Raw genomic sequence first — 16,885 nt, 5'->3', positions numbered from 1 at the left:
AAGGAATTCCAGGGCCAATGCATGGGAAGTTCACACCCCTTTGTGTCCCCAGACCAAATAAATTCTAAAGTTTTGGCAGCAATAAATAAGAGTTCCACAAGCTGCTACATGACAGACAATTGACAGAAACAGTGTCATAAATTTACTACTTAGATTTCTCCAAAGTTATGACCCTGATGTGATGATAGTTTGGGAAAGTTTTATGCCTTTTAAATCCCATGGGCTCACTTACTCCAAGACAAAGGGGGGTGTTAAACAGCAGTGACATCAATTACAGCTAGAGCCCGAAACTTCTTTCTTTTCAATCCTGAGCACACATATATGCTAAAAAAACATCTTAGAGGGGTAATATACAACTTCAGAAAACCAATAGTTGGTGGAGTAGAGCAGCAGAATCTCACCAGCCAATTCCAAAGAAGAGACTTTACTTGAATCCAAACAAACAATCCTCAATCCCTATGTCTAGGTAACAAAATATTTTTTTTCCCAAACTTTGGGGGAGTTTTCTTAATCTAAAAGGGTTTTTCTGTGGGGGATGAAGCATCTTCCTGAAAAATGAAATTTTACGTTTGTAAAATCACTTTCACCAAAAGAGGTGCCTGTTAATGGAGTTTGTGCAACAACCATGACAAAAGGTAGTGTTTTCTGCAACCGGATCCTGCACGTTAACTTTATTCTGTCTTTTTAAAGTCAAATCCCAGGGGTCCAGAAACAAGACGCTGATGTGACAATATAAAGCAATACTGACCTGAAGAACCCTTTCTGTTCATAAATACCACCAACAACACAGTCAAAAGAGATGGTTTTTTGTTTCCTAATTCCAGACAGATTAAGATTTCTGTTAGCAAAATGTTCCCAATACGCCTAATTTCTTAATCAAATAATGAGCCTCAGTAACAGACCATAAGAGCAGAAGTTTTTCACTTAAATGGTCATGAAAAGGAGATTAAATGGCTTTTCCAGTGCCACAAAATCCAACAAGTTGCACAACATGTAGCTGTTACAGCACTTAACAGCAGTAAACATACACAGTTTCTGTCAGTCTGCTGACTCAGGCTCAAATCTGCCAGAATAAGAGTGGCTGTCATCTTGAAAGTCAGCTTTGGGGTATAATTCACATAATCAACCCAACTAAGAAAACACATGTGAAACAGCACATGGTGCAATTATTGTGTTTCTGTGACAAAACTGTTCAGCAATAAATACGTACGTACATAGGAGCAAATAAGTTGGCAGAGACATAAGGTAGTCTAGGGATTTAGGTACATTTACACTCTTGACATGAAAATGCAAACACAAGCACAAACAAACAGTGTAGATAAAAGGTCAACAGCATGGTGCTCTACAATTACCCCAGTATGTGCTGCAATCACCACTAATAGACTGTGCACATATGTTAGGTTTCTCTTGAGAACAGGCAACAAAACTAACAAAAACACAAGCACAGTCAAAAAAGAGCTACAATATTGAATTGGTAGCATTCTGTCTTCATTTTTTTATGATTTCAACTGTTCATTTTTAATAACTTCATTAAATAGTAACTTTTAATTTTTTTAATTTACTGCTCTCTTTTTGATAGTTTTGGCACAGATCTGAGTCAATATATTACTAAATAAATACATAAATAATTAATAAATAAATAAAGAATATAATATACAACTAAACTGAGAAAACACAAATCAGCCCAAAACGTTTCTCCAAACAGGAAATTGTTAAATACAAACAAGATTCTTACTGAGTGCATTGAGTATTGTCTATTTTAAATGGGAGAGTGTCGTGAAGAGGAAGTGGTTAGTCCTCCTGATGGGATAATAATCTCCATTTATTTCAAATTAAGTGTGATTATGTCTGGTGTTTACAGTCATGTTCCACAATCATGTCTTCTTTGCAACAGAGCCACAATTGCAGCATTGTTTTTTCAGCAAATTCTGCCTCAAAATTCAAAGCATTAGTTTTGTGATATTTTTGTTGTTTTTCAAGAATTCGTCAAATGAAGGTTTAAGATGTGTAGCAACAAAAAAGACATCTACAAAGTCAGTCTGACATCAAGAACCGAGTACCGACTACACTGTACAATATTACTCTCCTATACTTCTTGACTTTTCACATTTTTCTTACTTGCCATTGCTCTTTTAAACTGCACCTCTTCTTACGATGCATGACTTCACTAACCACCAACTAATGACTGCCGCTTAACCCAAAGCAACTGAGCTGTCAGCATGCTTTTTTTTCAAACCAGCACAAACTGAATTTGCAATGGAAACTTCTCACCACAACTAACAGAGAAAGAGACCACCAGGCTGTTTAGAGTCTGCTGTTTGCAGCCCTGCCCCTCATATGTCACTTTACTTGACAGTATTGAATGTGCTTTAGGACAATGGGCCATAAAACCACAGATCTCTATTAGTTGCACTCATAAGTTTAAATGATCCCAAACAGCCCAAGACCCAACCAACTCTCACGCCACACATGTGCATGTAATCCAGATGCACAATCCGATGAGGAACATGTTCCAGAGACAGATGACAGTTCTGAGTTTCCCCAAAGCTATACAACTAACTGTATAACTGATGCTGGAAACAACGCACAGAAAGATGCAACTAGGCAGAAATCATTATTAAGTCTATGCAAATCTATGACTGTCATTTACTGGGATTTATAGTTCTGTAGTGTGGACATCCATGCAACAAAAGACCCTTTCAGCAAATGAAAATCTACTGTGTGTTTGTGAGTACGAAGTGGCACATTCGTCCATAAGTGACACAAGAAGAAGAAGTGGTTCTGCAAGTAGCCACAATAGCAGATGTAGCTGCATCTTTCTTTGGCTGCTTTGATTTGCCTCCTCTTTCCAAGACAGTTTCCAAGACAGTTTCCATTACAATTGAACTAAAGTTGAGTAAAGCACATTGAAATACTAAAAACTATGTTGTACTAAATTGTGGAATTGAACTGTTAAACGGATTTTTAAGGCTGCATATGCACATGCTTACCAGAGTTACATGACGAGGAATCATTTGTTGACGAGTGAGTCCCTAACTGTGGAGGTCAGAGTACTGTGCACCTACTTAAAGAACTCAAACCTCGGTGGAAAGATTTCGTGCAGTGCCACAGTGATAAAAAGTTGAGGATCATCATCAACACCCTTTTAATATTTTATTAGGTCGTTTTACAAACTTTCACCATGAACTGCTGCCACAGTTTGTCATTGTTGGACTGACTCTCTCCAGCCCCTACAAGCGTCCTCACAACATGTCTACAGCTCAGCTACTTTGCTGGCCATGCCCACCATGTGTATGTAAACTGTAAAAAATTGACTAATGCTGTTTAATTAAACCACAGCTAGAAATATTTAATCTTTAACTCTGAAGCAGTTTGGTTGGCTTTGGCTCAGTCTTCTTTGAAATGAAATTGCTAATGAAATCTGGTCCATTTGTACTGTTAACAATATTTTTCTATCACATTCAACATGGCAGCCACTGTGCCTTTTATATGCTCTGTCCTATAATCACATGGTACTCTGCATAAACTTTATCCAAAAGTTATCTTTTTGTGTTTTTTCTGTCTTGTCTCAGTCCCATTCACTTCCTCAGTCTCTCTTTAGTCCGGTCATCAGCTCCACTCCCTTCACCTGTGTTATTTCACTCAGCTGTCTTCACTCACCAGTTGCCCTCCTCTGTATTTAAACTCCTGGTTTCATTCACTCTTTGTCAGATCTGCTGTTCTCTTCAGGTTGTCCTCCTGAGTTGTCTTTGCTGCTACTACTTCTTGGTTTTGTTTCTCCAGTTTGTTCTTGTTCCTAGTCAGTTTTGTCAGTTCCTGTGTTCTGTGTTTTTTGGTTTAGTTTTTCATAGTGTTCCTGTTCGGGCACGTTGTCTGTTTAGTTTTAATAAATTATTTCGTCTACCTCTGGTTTTCTATCTGTGTCTGCACCTGGGTCCTCCATCCACGCTACCTCCTACATGTGACACTAGTTGGTTTATTTATTTTTCATTATTGATTACCCATATAAACATTGGCATATTTTGGGTTCTAATGTGAACCATGAGCTAAATGAGAGTTGAATGTGATTTCTATCTCTCTCTCGAATGAAAGCCTACACTCAGTCCAAACACCAGCCACAGGAGAGGATCACAATAGAATAAAGAAGGAAAATGGGAAAATAGATATTTATTGCTGAAAATGAGGCAGAAATATTTGGCAAAAACTGTCAATAACTACTTCCCTGCTTCATGAAGAAGGTGTTAATAAATGTTCCTAATATCTACATGCAACAAGAGAAGAGTTCGCCAAGATTTTTAATGTATCATGGCGGCTGGATTCTTAATTAACATGATCACAACCACCCACCCATGGATCCATCCATTTCAAAGGCTACTTACCATTAAGGGCATCCTAAGATGGCATCTACTGGCACATTTTAGGTGGGATGACAGTCAACACTGACATTATATCTAGACAGAAGAGTTTTTCTTCACTGGAATAAGAGCAATGAATAAAAATGAAAGCTTTTTTTTTTTCTTGGCTGGATTCAAAACTGAATCAGTTGTGTTTTGTTGAAGTAATCTTGTGATACAGTGAAAGACTGAGGAGCTGAACTCTGTCCTGTCCCTTTTACAAAACAGTTTGCAATGACAGCTTCCCAGATGGTTCTGTTCAACAAACCATTCGGTGAATTTTTTTGCATGCTTGGTCATGAAACTTGCACTTTCAAGGGTTTATGTTCACAGTTTGCACTGTGAAAAGAAAAGATTAACATATACACTCTACACAAACATGTACTGAAACTGTCTTTGCTAAATGTATTGTGTGCTTTAAGACTAGCTTGGGTGATGTTACAAGAGACTAGATGTACTGTTTGTGCACCTGTAAAGGATTCAAGGTGAAACAAAAAGAGTTGCGGTATAATTTTCTCAGGCCCTGTTTGACTCTCTCTGGCCCCAAGATTTATGTTTGACCTTTTACAGATCATCAATTGTGCTCTTGTACTTTGTGCTCTGAATATGGTATGGATAGTGTAAACAACACAAACCCATCTGGAGCACATTTGTTTACATTATTAAGAAAAAAAAATCTATTTTAGTTTTAGCTCATTGGTAAAACACAACCCGGAGTATTTTCAAAGTAATGATGCCACAACACTATTTAAAACCAGATATTTTACATAACAGATTTCCACTGTTAAACAGCTAACTTACTTTCTCTCTATATTCTGCTGATTTTCTTACAAAAAAAAAGATCTTTTATCCTTACAATAATTTCAAACTCAAACTATATTTGAATATATCTTTTTGAAGCCATTCAAGTGGTGTTCTAGATAAGCTGAAATTTAAATTTTCCCTACTGAGTTGGTGTGTAGAAACAACATTTCAAAGGTTGAATTTCAAGCATGAACTCTTAGAAGTAATATCAACCCAAACATCCACTGACACACAAGTCACATTTGGTAAATCAATAGGGTACCCCTAAAGAGCTCTGATTAGATTTACCATCAAAAGTTTAAGGAGTTCATATCACAGTTCCTAACTGCTTCTCTAAAAACTTTACATTTTCTCTCAGTATTGACTGATGGTGGGGAATCTGTGTCAAGCTGTGGTGAATCTAGTTAATAGGAGAACGATTCAAAGAGTTTCAACACAAAGACAGTGTCACCAGAATTTCTTTTGAATTATAATAACACTGACCTATTAAACCACATTACTTACAAAACCACCTCCAAAGCATCTGAATGTTGCCTGTATATCATTTCAACATTAATTCACTAAGTCTTTGCAATTGAACATGGACTTTTAAATGTAGTATCATCAACATTTTTTGGAAGTGAAGTAGAAATCTTGGAGATATGAGGGACCTACCTCAGTCTTAGAACCACAAAACTGCATAACTTATGTTATTACCTGGTATTTTATGATTGATAGTGAAATCAAAGTCTGCTCAGTAATGGCTGGGTGGGGATTTTTTTCAGAATTCCCCTCTCATTTTACTAATGAGATTCTTATTGTGCAAAGTGAAGCAGTTGGAGAAACATAAGGCGAAGCACCATCTATCACACACAGATGCATACTCCATGAATTCATTAAGTAAGGTCTGTGGTGTATTCAGATGTCTGAGGTAGTGATTTCCAACATGGTTTATTTAAATACAAGCGCCAACGTGTGTCAGATAAATGTAATTTTAAACATAAGATATGCCTGTGTTTGTTATCAGTCAGGTACAGAATCAAACTTCCTTCCAGAAGACTTTTTTGTGGTCCATATGGTGAACAGTTTAGTGTGAAGGTGTCCATTTTTGGAGAGGGCATTCTTCCTTGGATTAGGTCCTCTCCCTTTATAGTGATACTAAAGTTGCCTAACAATAGACAGTGACACTGATGTTCCAGCAGTTTCCAGTTCAGACCTGTGCCTCAGTGGTTCCTGTGTTATTCCTCCCATATAAACCAATTTTCTCAGAGCCGAGAGTGACAGATTGGCCACAACTCCCAACAATTTTTCAACTGCAATCGTTTGAACCTATGATCTTGGAATATGCGGTATTGTGGTTGCAGAAATGGCTCCAAGAAAAACTCCCAATCTGCGATCATTTTTCTCACATCTGCTCAGAGCTCTTTGGACTTCCCCATTGAACATATTCTTGGTCAATGCAATGAGCGGTGTTAAGCAAACCCTTTTAATGTTGCCAAAGAGAAGCAAGCAGCTGCAGTCAATCACAATCACTAACAAGATGTGAAAAAGCTTTGGCCTTGGCAGGAGACAGTTTGCAAATTTCAAAGAAATTGAATTAATAATTTAGGTGCAAGTATGTACTATTATCAACAGATAGTTTATCTCCTGTTGACTTTCGAAAACCCATAATAGATTTGAATTTGTTAATCACATTCTTCACTCTATACAATCAATCTGTATGAGAAAATATAGTTTTAAAAAGTCCGATGCTGCCATGACATTCGTGTCCATGATGAGTGTAAGCTTCACACCTGAAATGTAGAAATTGCGCCATGGCATAAGAAATGTTTGGAAGGCACTGGTCTAAAGTAGATGCATGACTTCCCCCTACACATGCCCTGTAGATGCAGGGTACAGAGGGCACTGGCAACCTAACCTTCAGCTTTAACAACCTCCCCGAAAACACTTGTCTGGTTCAAACATATACCAGAAATAAACCCCTCTCAAACTGCTGTGTCAATCAAATGTGATCTCTTATTTCACATGAATGTGGCACCAGCTGTGCTGCTTTTCAGGAAATGCTTCAGCACAATGTGGCATATGTCTCTGAAAGGAAAAGGGCCAAAAACAATGAAGTAGGAATAAGAATTAGACCCTAAAAAGTAAATAATATAAACTTGCAACACAACAGGACAGTAGTGAGACAACAAAGTAACACAGCTGTAAACAGTGTGGGCATTCTCATTTAAGTGACCATACTTACACTGAAAAAGCTGCTTAATTACAGCCATAAAGCTGCAACAATAGCATCATTACTCTTTTACAACGATTTAATGCCTTGTCTGGCCTTTTTCAGGAAATTGAATCTGGTTGAACAAATTCAATCAAAGCAGCAATGGTTTGTTTCTCATTACTTTGAGGTGGAATAAAATGCCACAAACAGAAAACTGATATATCATCACCTTTGAAAGTTGCTGCGTTGGTGAACAATGAAATGTAAAAACAAAAACAAAGAAAAATCAGACTGCCACTGCAGATGAACTTAAATCCTGACTTCTACACAAACTTCCCAATACTTAACACATAGTAGAAAATACATGTGATAGAAGCAGTAGGGTGCTGTAGGGTGCAAATCACTCTCATGTCACTTTGCACTCGTTGGCCACGCTGCTTAAACCTGACATATGTTCATACTTAAATGTACAAGAACAGCTTACACAGTGAAGTCCCAGCCAGCATGAGGTCATGCCACACCACATTGTGTGAATGTTCAACTTTGGAGTCAGGTCTATATGGACATAACTGTAATGTGTTCCAACAGAGTTCCCCAAGACCCTAAAAGTATGATGTAAAACAACGGAATTAAAATGTGCTAGTAAAAAAAAAAAAAAAGTTTCCTCAACAGAAATGTCTAGACATCAATCTGAAAATGCTGATCTTAGGGAGGCCCTCAATTAAGGGCAACCATTAAAGTGCTGAGGCTGCTGCTTATTATTATGAGTAAAATAGAAAAAAAATGCTCACTAGCAAAAACTATGTCAGAACATAGTGTATGTTTGTGTACAGCTGGAACAAGCAGCTGGAAACTATCCACTTGGATTCCAGGGTAGTGTGTTTGGAAAGTGGTTTAGGAGTCAAACATTTGTTGTAAAGGCATAAAAATGCATCACTATGTTGCTTATGACTATATTTTGAAAACCTGAATGTGAACAGCAGCTCAAGACTTATGCAGTCACATTAATATTACTGCCACAGAAAAATTGCTGAGCACCAACATGAGGTAACGAGAGGCAGTGGTTATCAAAATCACCTGACTTGCCTCGGGAATTGGAATTAAACTGAGTGTGCCTTGCTGCTTACACTGAGGACACATGGTAAAAGTTAGGGATAGGTCAGGCACATATCCCCCAGAAAAAGAAAAAAAAAGTTTAAATGTGCAGCAAAGTGTGCATTTGTGCCAGACAATGCCATTAAAAAAAAGAAGAAGAAATATGCTTATTTGATTCACAACATTTTTTAATTCTAAGAAAGATTTTGACCTTGAATGTTTGCAGGGTAACACTTTGATCATGATGATAATAAGGTAATGACTGCTCTGTATCTCTTCCTTTTTTGACTACTGGTCTCTGTCAGAGGTTTGTGTCTTCATGCTTAGATAATTACCCAACAGACACAAACAAAATCCAGACACAAAAGGTCAAGAGGAAGAGAGCAAAAGCCCAGACAGTGATGTCACAGAGGACCTGAAGGTCCCAAAAAGGGCTAATGAAACCTCGGGATCTCCAGATGAGGCTCAGAGTTGGATGGGAAAACATGTACAAAGCCTGAAGGGAAACAAACCTAACATGGTGGAATGATCAAAATATTTTCAAAATGCCTCTGAACTGGATCACTTACTTTAGATAAATATGTGCTTGCCAGTGCACCTAAAGGCCATCTACTGTGCACATTATTTGACTAAACACAAATTATTTCTTTTAAATATGTTTTGCCTTGATGTTGCAGAAACGTTGAAATCCTGAAAGCTGTCCTACTAAAGGGAACAGTAAGGATAATCATTTAAGTGTTCCTGTATCAGCCATCAGGTATGTGCTGCCTTCCAAGATGAAAGACAATCCTGAGCAACAATTACAAAGCTAAATGGAGCTGAAACAGTTGCACAAAGGGCCCTTTGGGCAATGTTAGAAGTTGCGTATACTGTCCTAAAAATGAATGGCCATTTTAATACTCAAGGTTACGTCTGTTAGAACATAAAACTCAGATTAGACACTCATTGTAGTCACGCTCCTCTCCCCTCCTCTAATTCTCCAAGATCTCCACCTCTCTCTTTGACATTCCTGCCTAATAGCATCATTATTGACTCTGTCCAGCTAAATGCAGGCTCCTTGTAATCTCACACAGGCGGGATGGCTCAGACAAAAAAAATTGCCCTGGAAAGAAGGAAACAAAGGGAAAAAGGGCCGAATAGGAAAAGACGCTGAACACCAACAAAGAGGGGCTTTGAGATGAGAGCCTTTGATCTTGTAGAGAAGGTGGAAACTACTCCATCATCCCCTCTCATCACTCCACAACCGTCTCCCTTTAACTAAAGACAACTGGCAGGAAAATGTTTGTTAGGCAGGCCATCGCCTCAGAGAAACCAGCGTTCACAGCACATCGCTAAAACAAACAAAAGATCTGAATAAAACAGCTCTAAGAAAGATGCTGGTGAGCAAACTGAAGTTACACAACTAATCAGTGTATTTGGTAGTCACACTTTCTCTGTTTGTCCTGTTTCTCTAAGTACTTCACATTGTGTGCTTTGATATTAGGTTTTAACAGAAGATACGGTAGAAAAAAGAAAACTGAGAAAAAATAACTTTGTACTATAACACAATAAAGAAGGTATCCTGGTTATGTTGCCAAAGCTCACTCTAATGTGGTCCTTGTGACCACATAAGGGTGGCATCGTAGCTGTATGTGCTTTCAAACACCATAGCAGCTCAGAGGCAAATAAGCTTTGACCCTCCATTCAGCCTCCATACCTTCCAAATATTACGCCTGGGCTGAAGGTTATGGACTAACGGGTTTAAACGGTAACTCACTTTTAAATGTGGGGTGTATTTTATGTAAACTGACAGTATATCCCATAATTGTGCCCTAACACGATGATACAGCAAGCAAGCAGTGACATCTCCTGACTTTAGTGCAAATAAGTGTGTGTTTGAATTCCTCAAAACCAAATTGAAACAACACAGTTGAAACTGGTCGCAGGGTCATTAACTTTATTCCCAGAGAGCACCAACTGGGATTTTTATTTCGAATAATTCAGAATGAATGCTTCAGACTTCTTTTCACACAGTTTTCACCAGCTAAAATCTGATTACAACATACAAATCAGTGGTTAACACAAAGCAGTAATGTAAACACTTAAAATTCAAAGAATTTCATAATAGCAAACTTAGATGCTTTGCACTAGAAACTTCCTTTCTCAAAGGGAAAATGTAAATTCTTAACTGGGTGCAACATCCAAATCTTAACACAGAGCTTAAACCTCAGTCACTCGTCATTCTGACTGCATTCAACATTTGTTACTGTAGCGAGTGTGTTAAGTCCCCCACTGACCCAAGGTGCCAGAATCTGACCCATCTCAACCTTTACCAATTAAACCTTTACACAAGCACGTATAAGACTCACACCCTCTCACAGCAAGGTAGCATTTACAAGAACTAGCATATGTATGTAAGGATGTCAGCAGAGCCATAATATTTGTACATAGAAAAAAGAAAGCAAAGCAAAATCATAGTGGAAATCTGAAACAGTATTGCAGAGACTCTTTATTAAAGGTTAACTGGAAGAATGCACAAGTTGAGATGAAGGCAACATTCCCTGACTTGAGAATGGGAGGGACATTGTGAAATAAGTTTATTTGGCTACAAACTCTCAAAAAAATATACCATGAGTGCAGTGAGTCTGTATGCAATAAAACTTTGACTGCTTAGCCTAAAACCACACATTACCGTTCTGCTCATTGCCTGAATGTTCTTCTTAGAAATAACCAGTGAATGAAATAAAAACACAACAGGGTAGCAGAAATTCATTACTGACACTGTTTCATTGAAGTGTTCTCAGACTTTAATGCTACATCCACAGCCCCTATACCTCAGTAAAATAATTTGTGAAGTATCCTTTTTCTTTCCTTCTTTCTCTCCCTGCAGGATGGAGGAAAGGGGGGAGACTTCCTGCTTGATCTTCCCACACAGGCCTGACCCCAATATCCAGGCATCCTCTTGACACTCTTACTAACGCAGACTGACAAACACACACTCTAGTGTTTACTGTGTCAGATTGCAGTGTAAATAAAGAGAGAAGCTCTGATTTAAAGGAGGCCAAATCAAACAGGAGGGACTGTGTTATCGCACTGGGCTAGGAGGAAAGAGGAAAAATGGATCTGTGTCAAAATGAAACAAGCCTTTAATAAAAGTCCCTATGAAAACAAAACGGATCCTCTCTGAGGAGCTGGGATATTGTTGGAAAAGGACAAAAAGTGAGACAGAGAGACAGGGTCAGAATAACATTTGGCAAAATGTTCAGCTGTCTCTGTGAACAGTGTGCTGTGCTAATCATTCCTCTATTCCCTGGGGGTTTTGGAGAACACATTCTGACATCCTCGTAAACATTTTAGGAAGCTAACGAACGTCACTTGTTGGTGAAGGACAAACACAAAGATGTGAGGTTTTTAAAGAGGAGGTGACACTGAAGCTCAGAATTGAGTGGTTGCAACTCACTGTAAGAGGAGAATCGTATTACTGGGCTATGTTCCTATAAATTAAGTCTTCAAGTTAGCTACAGGTTCAAATGAAAGCATTCTTCCACTACTGCTACGATGCCTGAGACATAATGCATCACATCTCTTTTATCATCTTCTAATGATCTAAGATTAATCCCCCCCAAAAGGCACACACAAATAATGAATTCCTCATTTATTACACTTGTGTAAACTGAGCATATTTCTTTCTTGAATATCATTATTATTCTAGGCCTAGAGCTTGCAGATTGAATCAATGATTAAGGAAATGTGCTTCATAAGAATTTGTGACATGCTGAAACTCAGCAGAGAAAAAACATCTGGAATAGGAATTTGTGTCTTCACCACACAGATCATCCCTGTCTATTCATTCTTTTGTTCTCCTTCTGATCCCCCAAAACAGTTTGTCTCTGCCTCTGCTGAGTATATTTTTAGACTAAACTATTTAGATTTTAAACATAAAGATCACAAAGTAGTTAGGAGTAAGCCCACATTGATACTAACAAAGCACATTTGGTAGGGTCCTGCACAAAGAAAAATTCTTAAAGACAGGTATGAAGTACAACTCTCAAACTCTCTTTGTCTATTGTCTCTGTCGCTACCTCTCTGTTGGCCATTAAGAGATCATTACAAGATGTTTCAGCAAAGTTTCTACAACACACACACACACACACACTGAGTTCTCTAACAAAGCTCATCTTGCTCTTGTTGAATGAACAATTTTTGCAGGTGGAGAATCAAATTCAAATCTTGGTTCCTGAATATTAATTGCTTTGAAATGTTTACTCTTACATGACTTTGTAAGAGTCCGATAGCCCAATCATATACTGTGTAGGCATCACTGTTCAGAATGAGAGAGAGCATCCAAGGGTGATGATAATCATCGAGCTACACTGCAAACCTAGAGCCACACAGTAACCCTGGCGGAATGCTAATAATAGTGACTGTCAAGCTGAACATCTGTGTGCAGAGACCAAGTCCCCCATAGTCCCTCCTCAGAAGGTGTGAGGAACATTAGTCACTCAGAGGGTAGATTGAGAGCAAACTATCACATTTCCCACCTTTCTGTCGGGTTTTGTGTGGACAACAAGGAATAAACCACAAAAATAGGAACAAATACATTTCAAAATAAGTACACATATTTTACAGATGAAAGAAGTCATGCACAGTGAGGAATTGAATGAAACTCATCACAGAATTTGACTTTCACTTCTTGCGAATTAATTGCTTTACCTGGGTCATGGAAGGGCACCAGGGCAAAGTTATACAAAGGTCTCTTCGGTCTGCTCAGGGATGTTTCCAAAATCTTGGACGCACCCTCGATAACCTGGACTAGGTCGTCGTACATGGAGCCGGTCACATCAAAGACGAATGCCAGTGTGGATGCGCCCTCCGGGATGTCCTCATTTGTGGCTCTGGTTCCTGTCTCCTGCCCGGCGGTAAACGCCACTGACAACATAAGCGACAGCCACATCAATGTGCTGCCCATTTCTGCTCCAAGAGTTTTCTCGGTCAGAGTTCTTGGATATTTTGTCCTCGTCAGTGGGAATCTTAGGGTGAGTTTCGACATAAAGGCAAAGACATTAGAGCAGTTTATGAAGTGCACAGCATCAGCCAAATAAAGTTGAATATAGGAGTCCCTCGGTGCGCCTCTTTGGTTTCTGCAGCTTGTTGCAGCCTCTGTCAGCTCAACTTCTGGTACCAGCAGCTGTAGCAGTGCCTGTTTTCTCTGATCTGCAGTGAGAAGCCCTTGTTCAACTTTGTCATACAAAGACCACCTCTCTGCTGGCCAGGACGTCTTCAAGGCGCAAATGACGTCTCATTGGACGACAAGTTTTGGATGAGCTCCAGGCACCCTGTGCGTGTTTTGCTATATTTCACTCATGCTACTACTTGGAGCACTTTAATGTCTCTTTTTTTTTAAATAAAATAAAATTATACAACGAGGGTCATGAATACACGATTTTGGTAGATTAACAGTTTAAGTGCTGGCTAATTGTTATTGCTCTTACTTGTCTGAACTTATTAGATGCAAAATATTAAACAATAATCATATGTCAATTTATGAAAAATTTAAATCTGCGATAACAAACTGAACAGCAGACATTTAGAAATCTTTATGATACACGTGCCGCCACCTAGCGGTTGCAAGATGACGTCACATTTTATTTCCTGCTACTATAAAGACATGTTCAAATATAATCATTGGACATACATTTATTAATGAGAAAAAATATGTTTCCAGTATTCTAGTAAGTAATGTGACGTATTAAGTCAAATAAAAAAAACTACAGTTTTATACTTGCAGTGCTGTGAAAACGTCTTAAGTCATCCCTTGTTTCTTTATATTTTGCTTCCAAGGAACCAGACTTTGAAAGAATCTTTGAAAGTTATCTTGAGCAATAGCTCTCCATACTTTCTGAAGGTCTTTCAAAATTTTTCTTTGGACATTGGCTGCTTTTTCACTCATTTCCAGTCCAGTCCTTGTACCTCACCATTTTTAGAGGAAGAAGTTTAACAGCCTGTCACAAAAGGCACTTAATTGGTTCTAATTCCTTTATTTGCATCTCCAGAAAAAGGGATTGAATCGTATTTTGCTGCAACAATGTTTATTTCTAAAGAGCTAGTGTGTCCTAAAATGTTAAAGTAGCTAGACAAGTGAAGGACAAAAGAAGTGGCAGGCCTAAAACTCTATCTACTGCAGGAGAACAGTGTCTAAAAGGGATGTCCTTGGAAAATAGAGGGAAAAACAAGCAAAAGCACGAGAGAGGCATCTGGACCTTTAGTTGTTCACTGAAGCCTCATCAGAAATGGTCACCATGGAACTGTCAAGAAGCCATTCTTAAGACGGGGAAAGGCTGAGATATGCCAAAAGACACAAGAACGGGACTAAAAACCTGTACCAACAGGTCTTATGGACTGATGTATCCTCCCCAGAGCCTGGGGAAGACTTAAACTGGGAGTCACTGAATCAAACAAAGCTGATAAATGTAGCTGCACCTTCAACAGATGTGACAATATTACCTGTTATCAATATAGTACATTAATATTTCAGACTCATGGAGCATTTTATTGCTCAGCAAAGTTTACTGATACAAGATTTACCTCTGAAAGCCTCCAAGAATCTTGGCAAGTATAACACGGTCTACAGTTTTTACTTTCTACAGCATGCCCTTTGTATGCTTATTTATTTTTCTAACTTTAAGTTTCTGGTTTCTTTGTCCTGGGCTGTAAAAAACTAATGGATTTGTTTCTTAAGTCATTACACACATCTAGGTTAAGAACTGTCAAAAATGTGGGATACATCACAGGGTATCACATCAATAGATTATTATTTTTTCTGCAGACTTTGCTCTGTTCTTTCAAATCTCTAAATGACAAAGAACTAGCATACCTTTGCCACAAGGGGGTGCTAGTCTACCACTGAACAGTTGGGCCGCTTTTAAAGACAATAAAGAAGGTAATTTTGAAAGCAAAGACAGGTAAGGGAGGATATAAAGATATTGGAAAGCACACTGTTTAAATAAAATTGCATATCTCTGTATATTCAAAGGTTATGTTCATCAGGTCTTGATAGGAGAATGAGAATGGAAAGTTACATGGAAACATTCAAATAATAGCCTAGACCTAACCAAGATTTGAAAAAGTGATGTGGATAGAGCACATATGCTGATGAGGATTTTGCATGGCAAACAAATAGGGAGGCCAGAGCTGCTTTAAAATGCACCATGAAAACTATACTAAGACAGTGATTACACAACATGTTTCCTTACATAAATAAATCACGTCTTCTCTGAGCTAAAACAACAGGAGTTACTGTAGAGACACACCATGTCACTAACACGCTCACACAAGAAAAGTTATTCATCCATTTAATGGTTAATCTAAGACATAGGGCAGAACTGTATTAGAGGTGCATCTATAGTCAGAAGAACTTTCTCACAGATAGGTAAACAAAAATCGCGCTTTTCAGTTATGTATTTTTAAGGTGAATTCCAGATTATTCTAACAAGGTCAAGAGATTCATTTACAGCCATAGACCAAGCTCAGTACAAGCTGGTACATTTTTTCCACATCACAACCCAGTTCTCCGGGTAAACACTGAAACACATTTTTGTAAGCTTTTGACTCTATATAAAAGTATAAAAGTTGAATTATATTTTCTGTCACAAGACTGTCGCCAAGACAAACACAGCTCTAATCTAAAGATGATCAATGATTTACTGAGTTGACTATCAGGTGTAGATCCTGCACTGTGACCCTACAAACTCTACATCTTTCCTCAAAAGAGTATCCCTGAACACAGTCATGTTCAAGCCATTCTCATTTTGCAAGAGCTGATGTTATATGACTGGGCTTAGGTGTTACACAGCAAATTGCCTCTCAAAACAGAACCATTCTCTGTTTCTGTTTGTTTATGCTGCTGCAAGTGGAAAACACTGGAAGACCTTTTGTTTTCACCTTTTATTCCAAAATGGCAGAGGGTCCATTTGGCAAGCAGTTTGTCTGTTTTAGGTTCTGGCAATGTTTGCCAGAAGTTGGCAGAACTATACTCGCCTGAGGCAGTGGCTACAAAGATTTACCAAACCTGACTAAACCAAATAATCCAGTTGACTCAGCCTCAGAGTTATGTAATTTCTCTATTGTTTGCACACCATGTCTAAGATTAATGTTCGCAAACTAATATAGACTACAATTCCATAAATTTTGCCTGTACTTTTCAGATAATACAGAAGTAAAAAAACTGAAAAACAGTGAGGACAGATAGTGATTGTGGTCTGACTATTTCCAGAACTGTGGTATCACGCTATTGTAAAATTGATAGTTTTTAAAATCCTGCTTTTCAAGCTTCATAAAGATGGTGGGGCTAGATTTCTTATGTGACTAATAATGGAGTATGAGATAGACTTAAATGTATAGAGGTTTACTCTGCACTTTG

At 38.3% G+C, this 16,885-nt stretch overlaps 1 protein-coding gene across 1 annotated transcript in view; it reads right to left on the bottom strand.

The window, feature by feature from the left end:
• hmcn1 (hemicentin 1) overlaps window positions 1-13,773 on the bottom strand; it is an 85,593-nt gene extending 71,820 nt beyond the window's left edge. The window contains exon 1 of the mRNA XM_072389137.1: window positions 13,180-13,773. Coding sequence (XP_072245238.1) covers window positions 13,180-13,516 — 337 coding nt within the window. The 5' untranslated portion in view covers window positions 13,517-13,773. The remainder of the gene's footprint in view (window positions 1-13,179) is intronic.
• Window positions 13,774-16,885: the final 3,112 nt, after the last annotated feature.

Source organism: Leuresthes tenuis, unplaced genomic scaffold, assembly GCF_036924035.1.
Source record: "Leuresthes tenuis unplaced genomic scaffold, fLeuTen1.0.hap1 SCAF_7, whole genome shotgun sequence".
Classification (NCBI taxonomy): Eukaryota; Metazoa; Chordata; class Actinopteri; order Atheriniformes; family Atherinopsidae; genus Leuresthes; species Leuresthes tenuis.
This window is presented reverse-complemented; position numbering and strand designations above follow the sequence as displayed.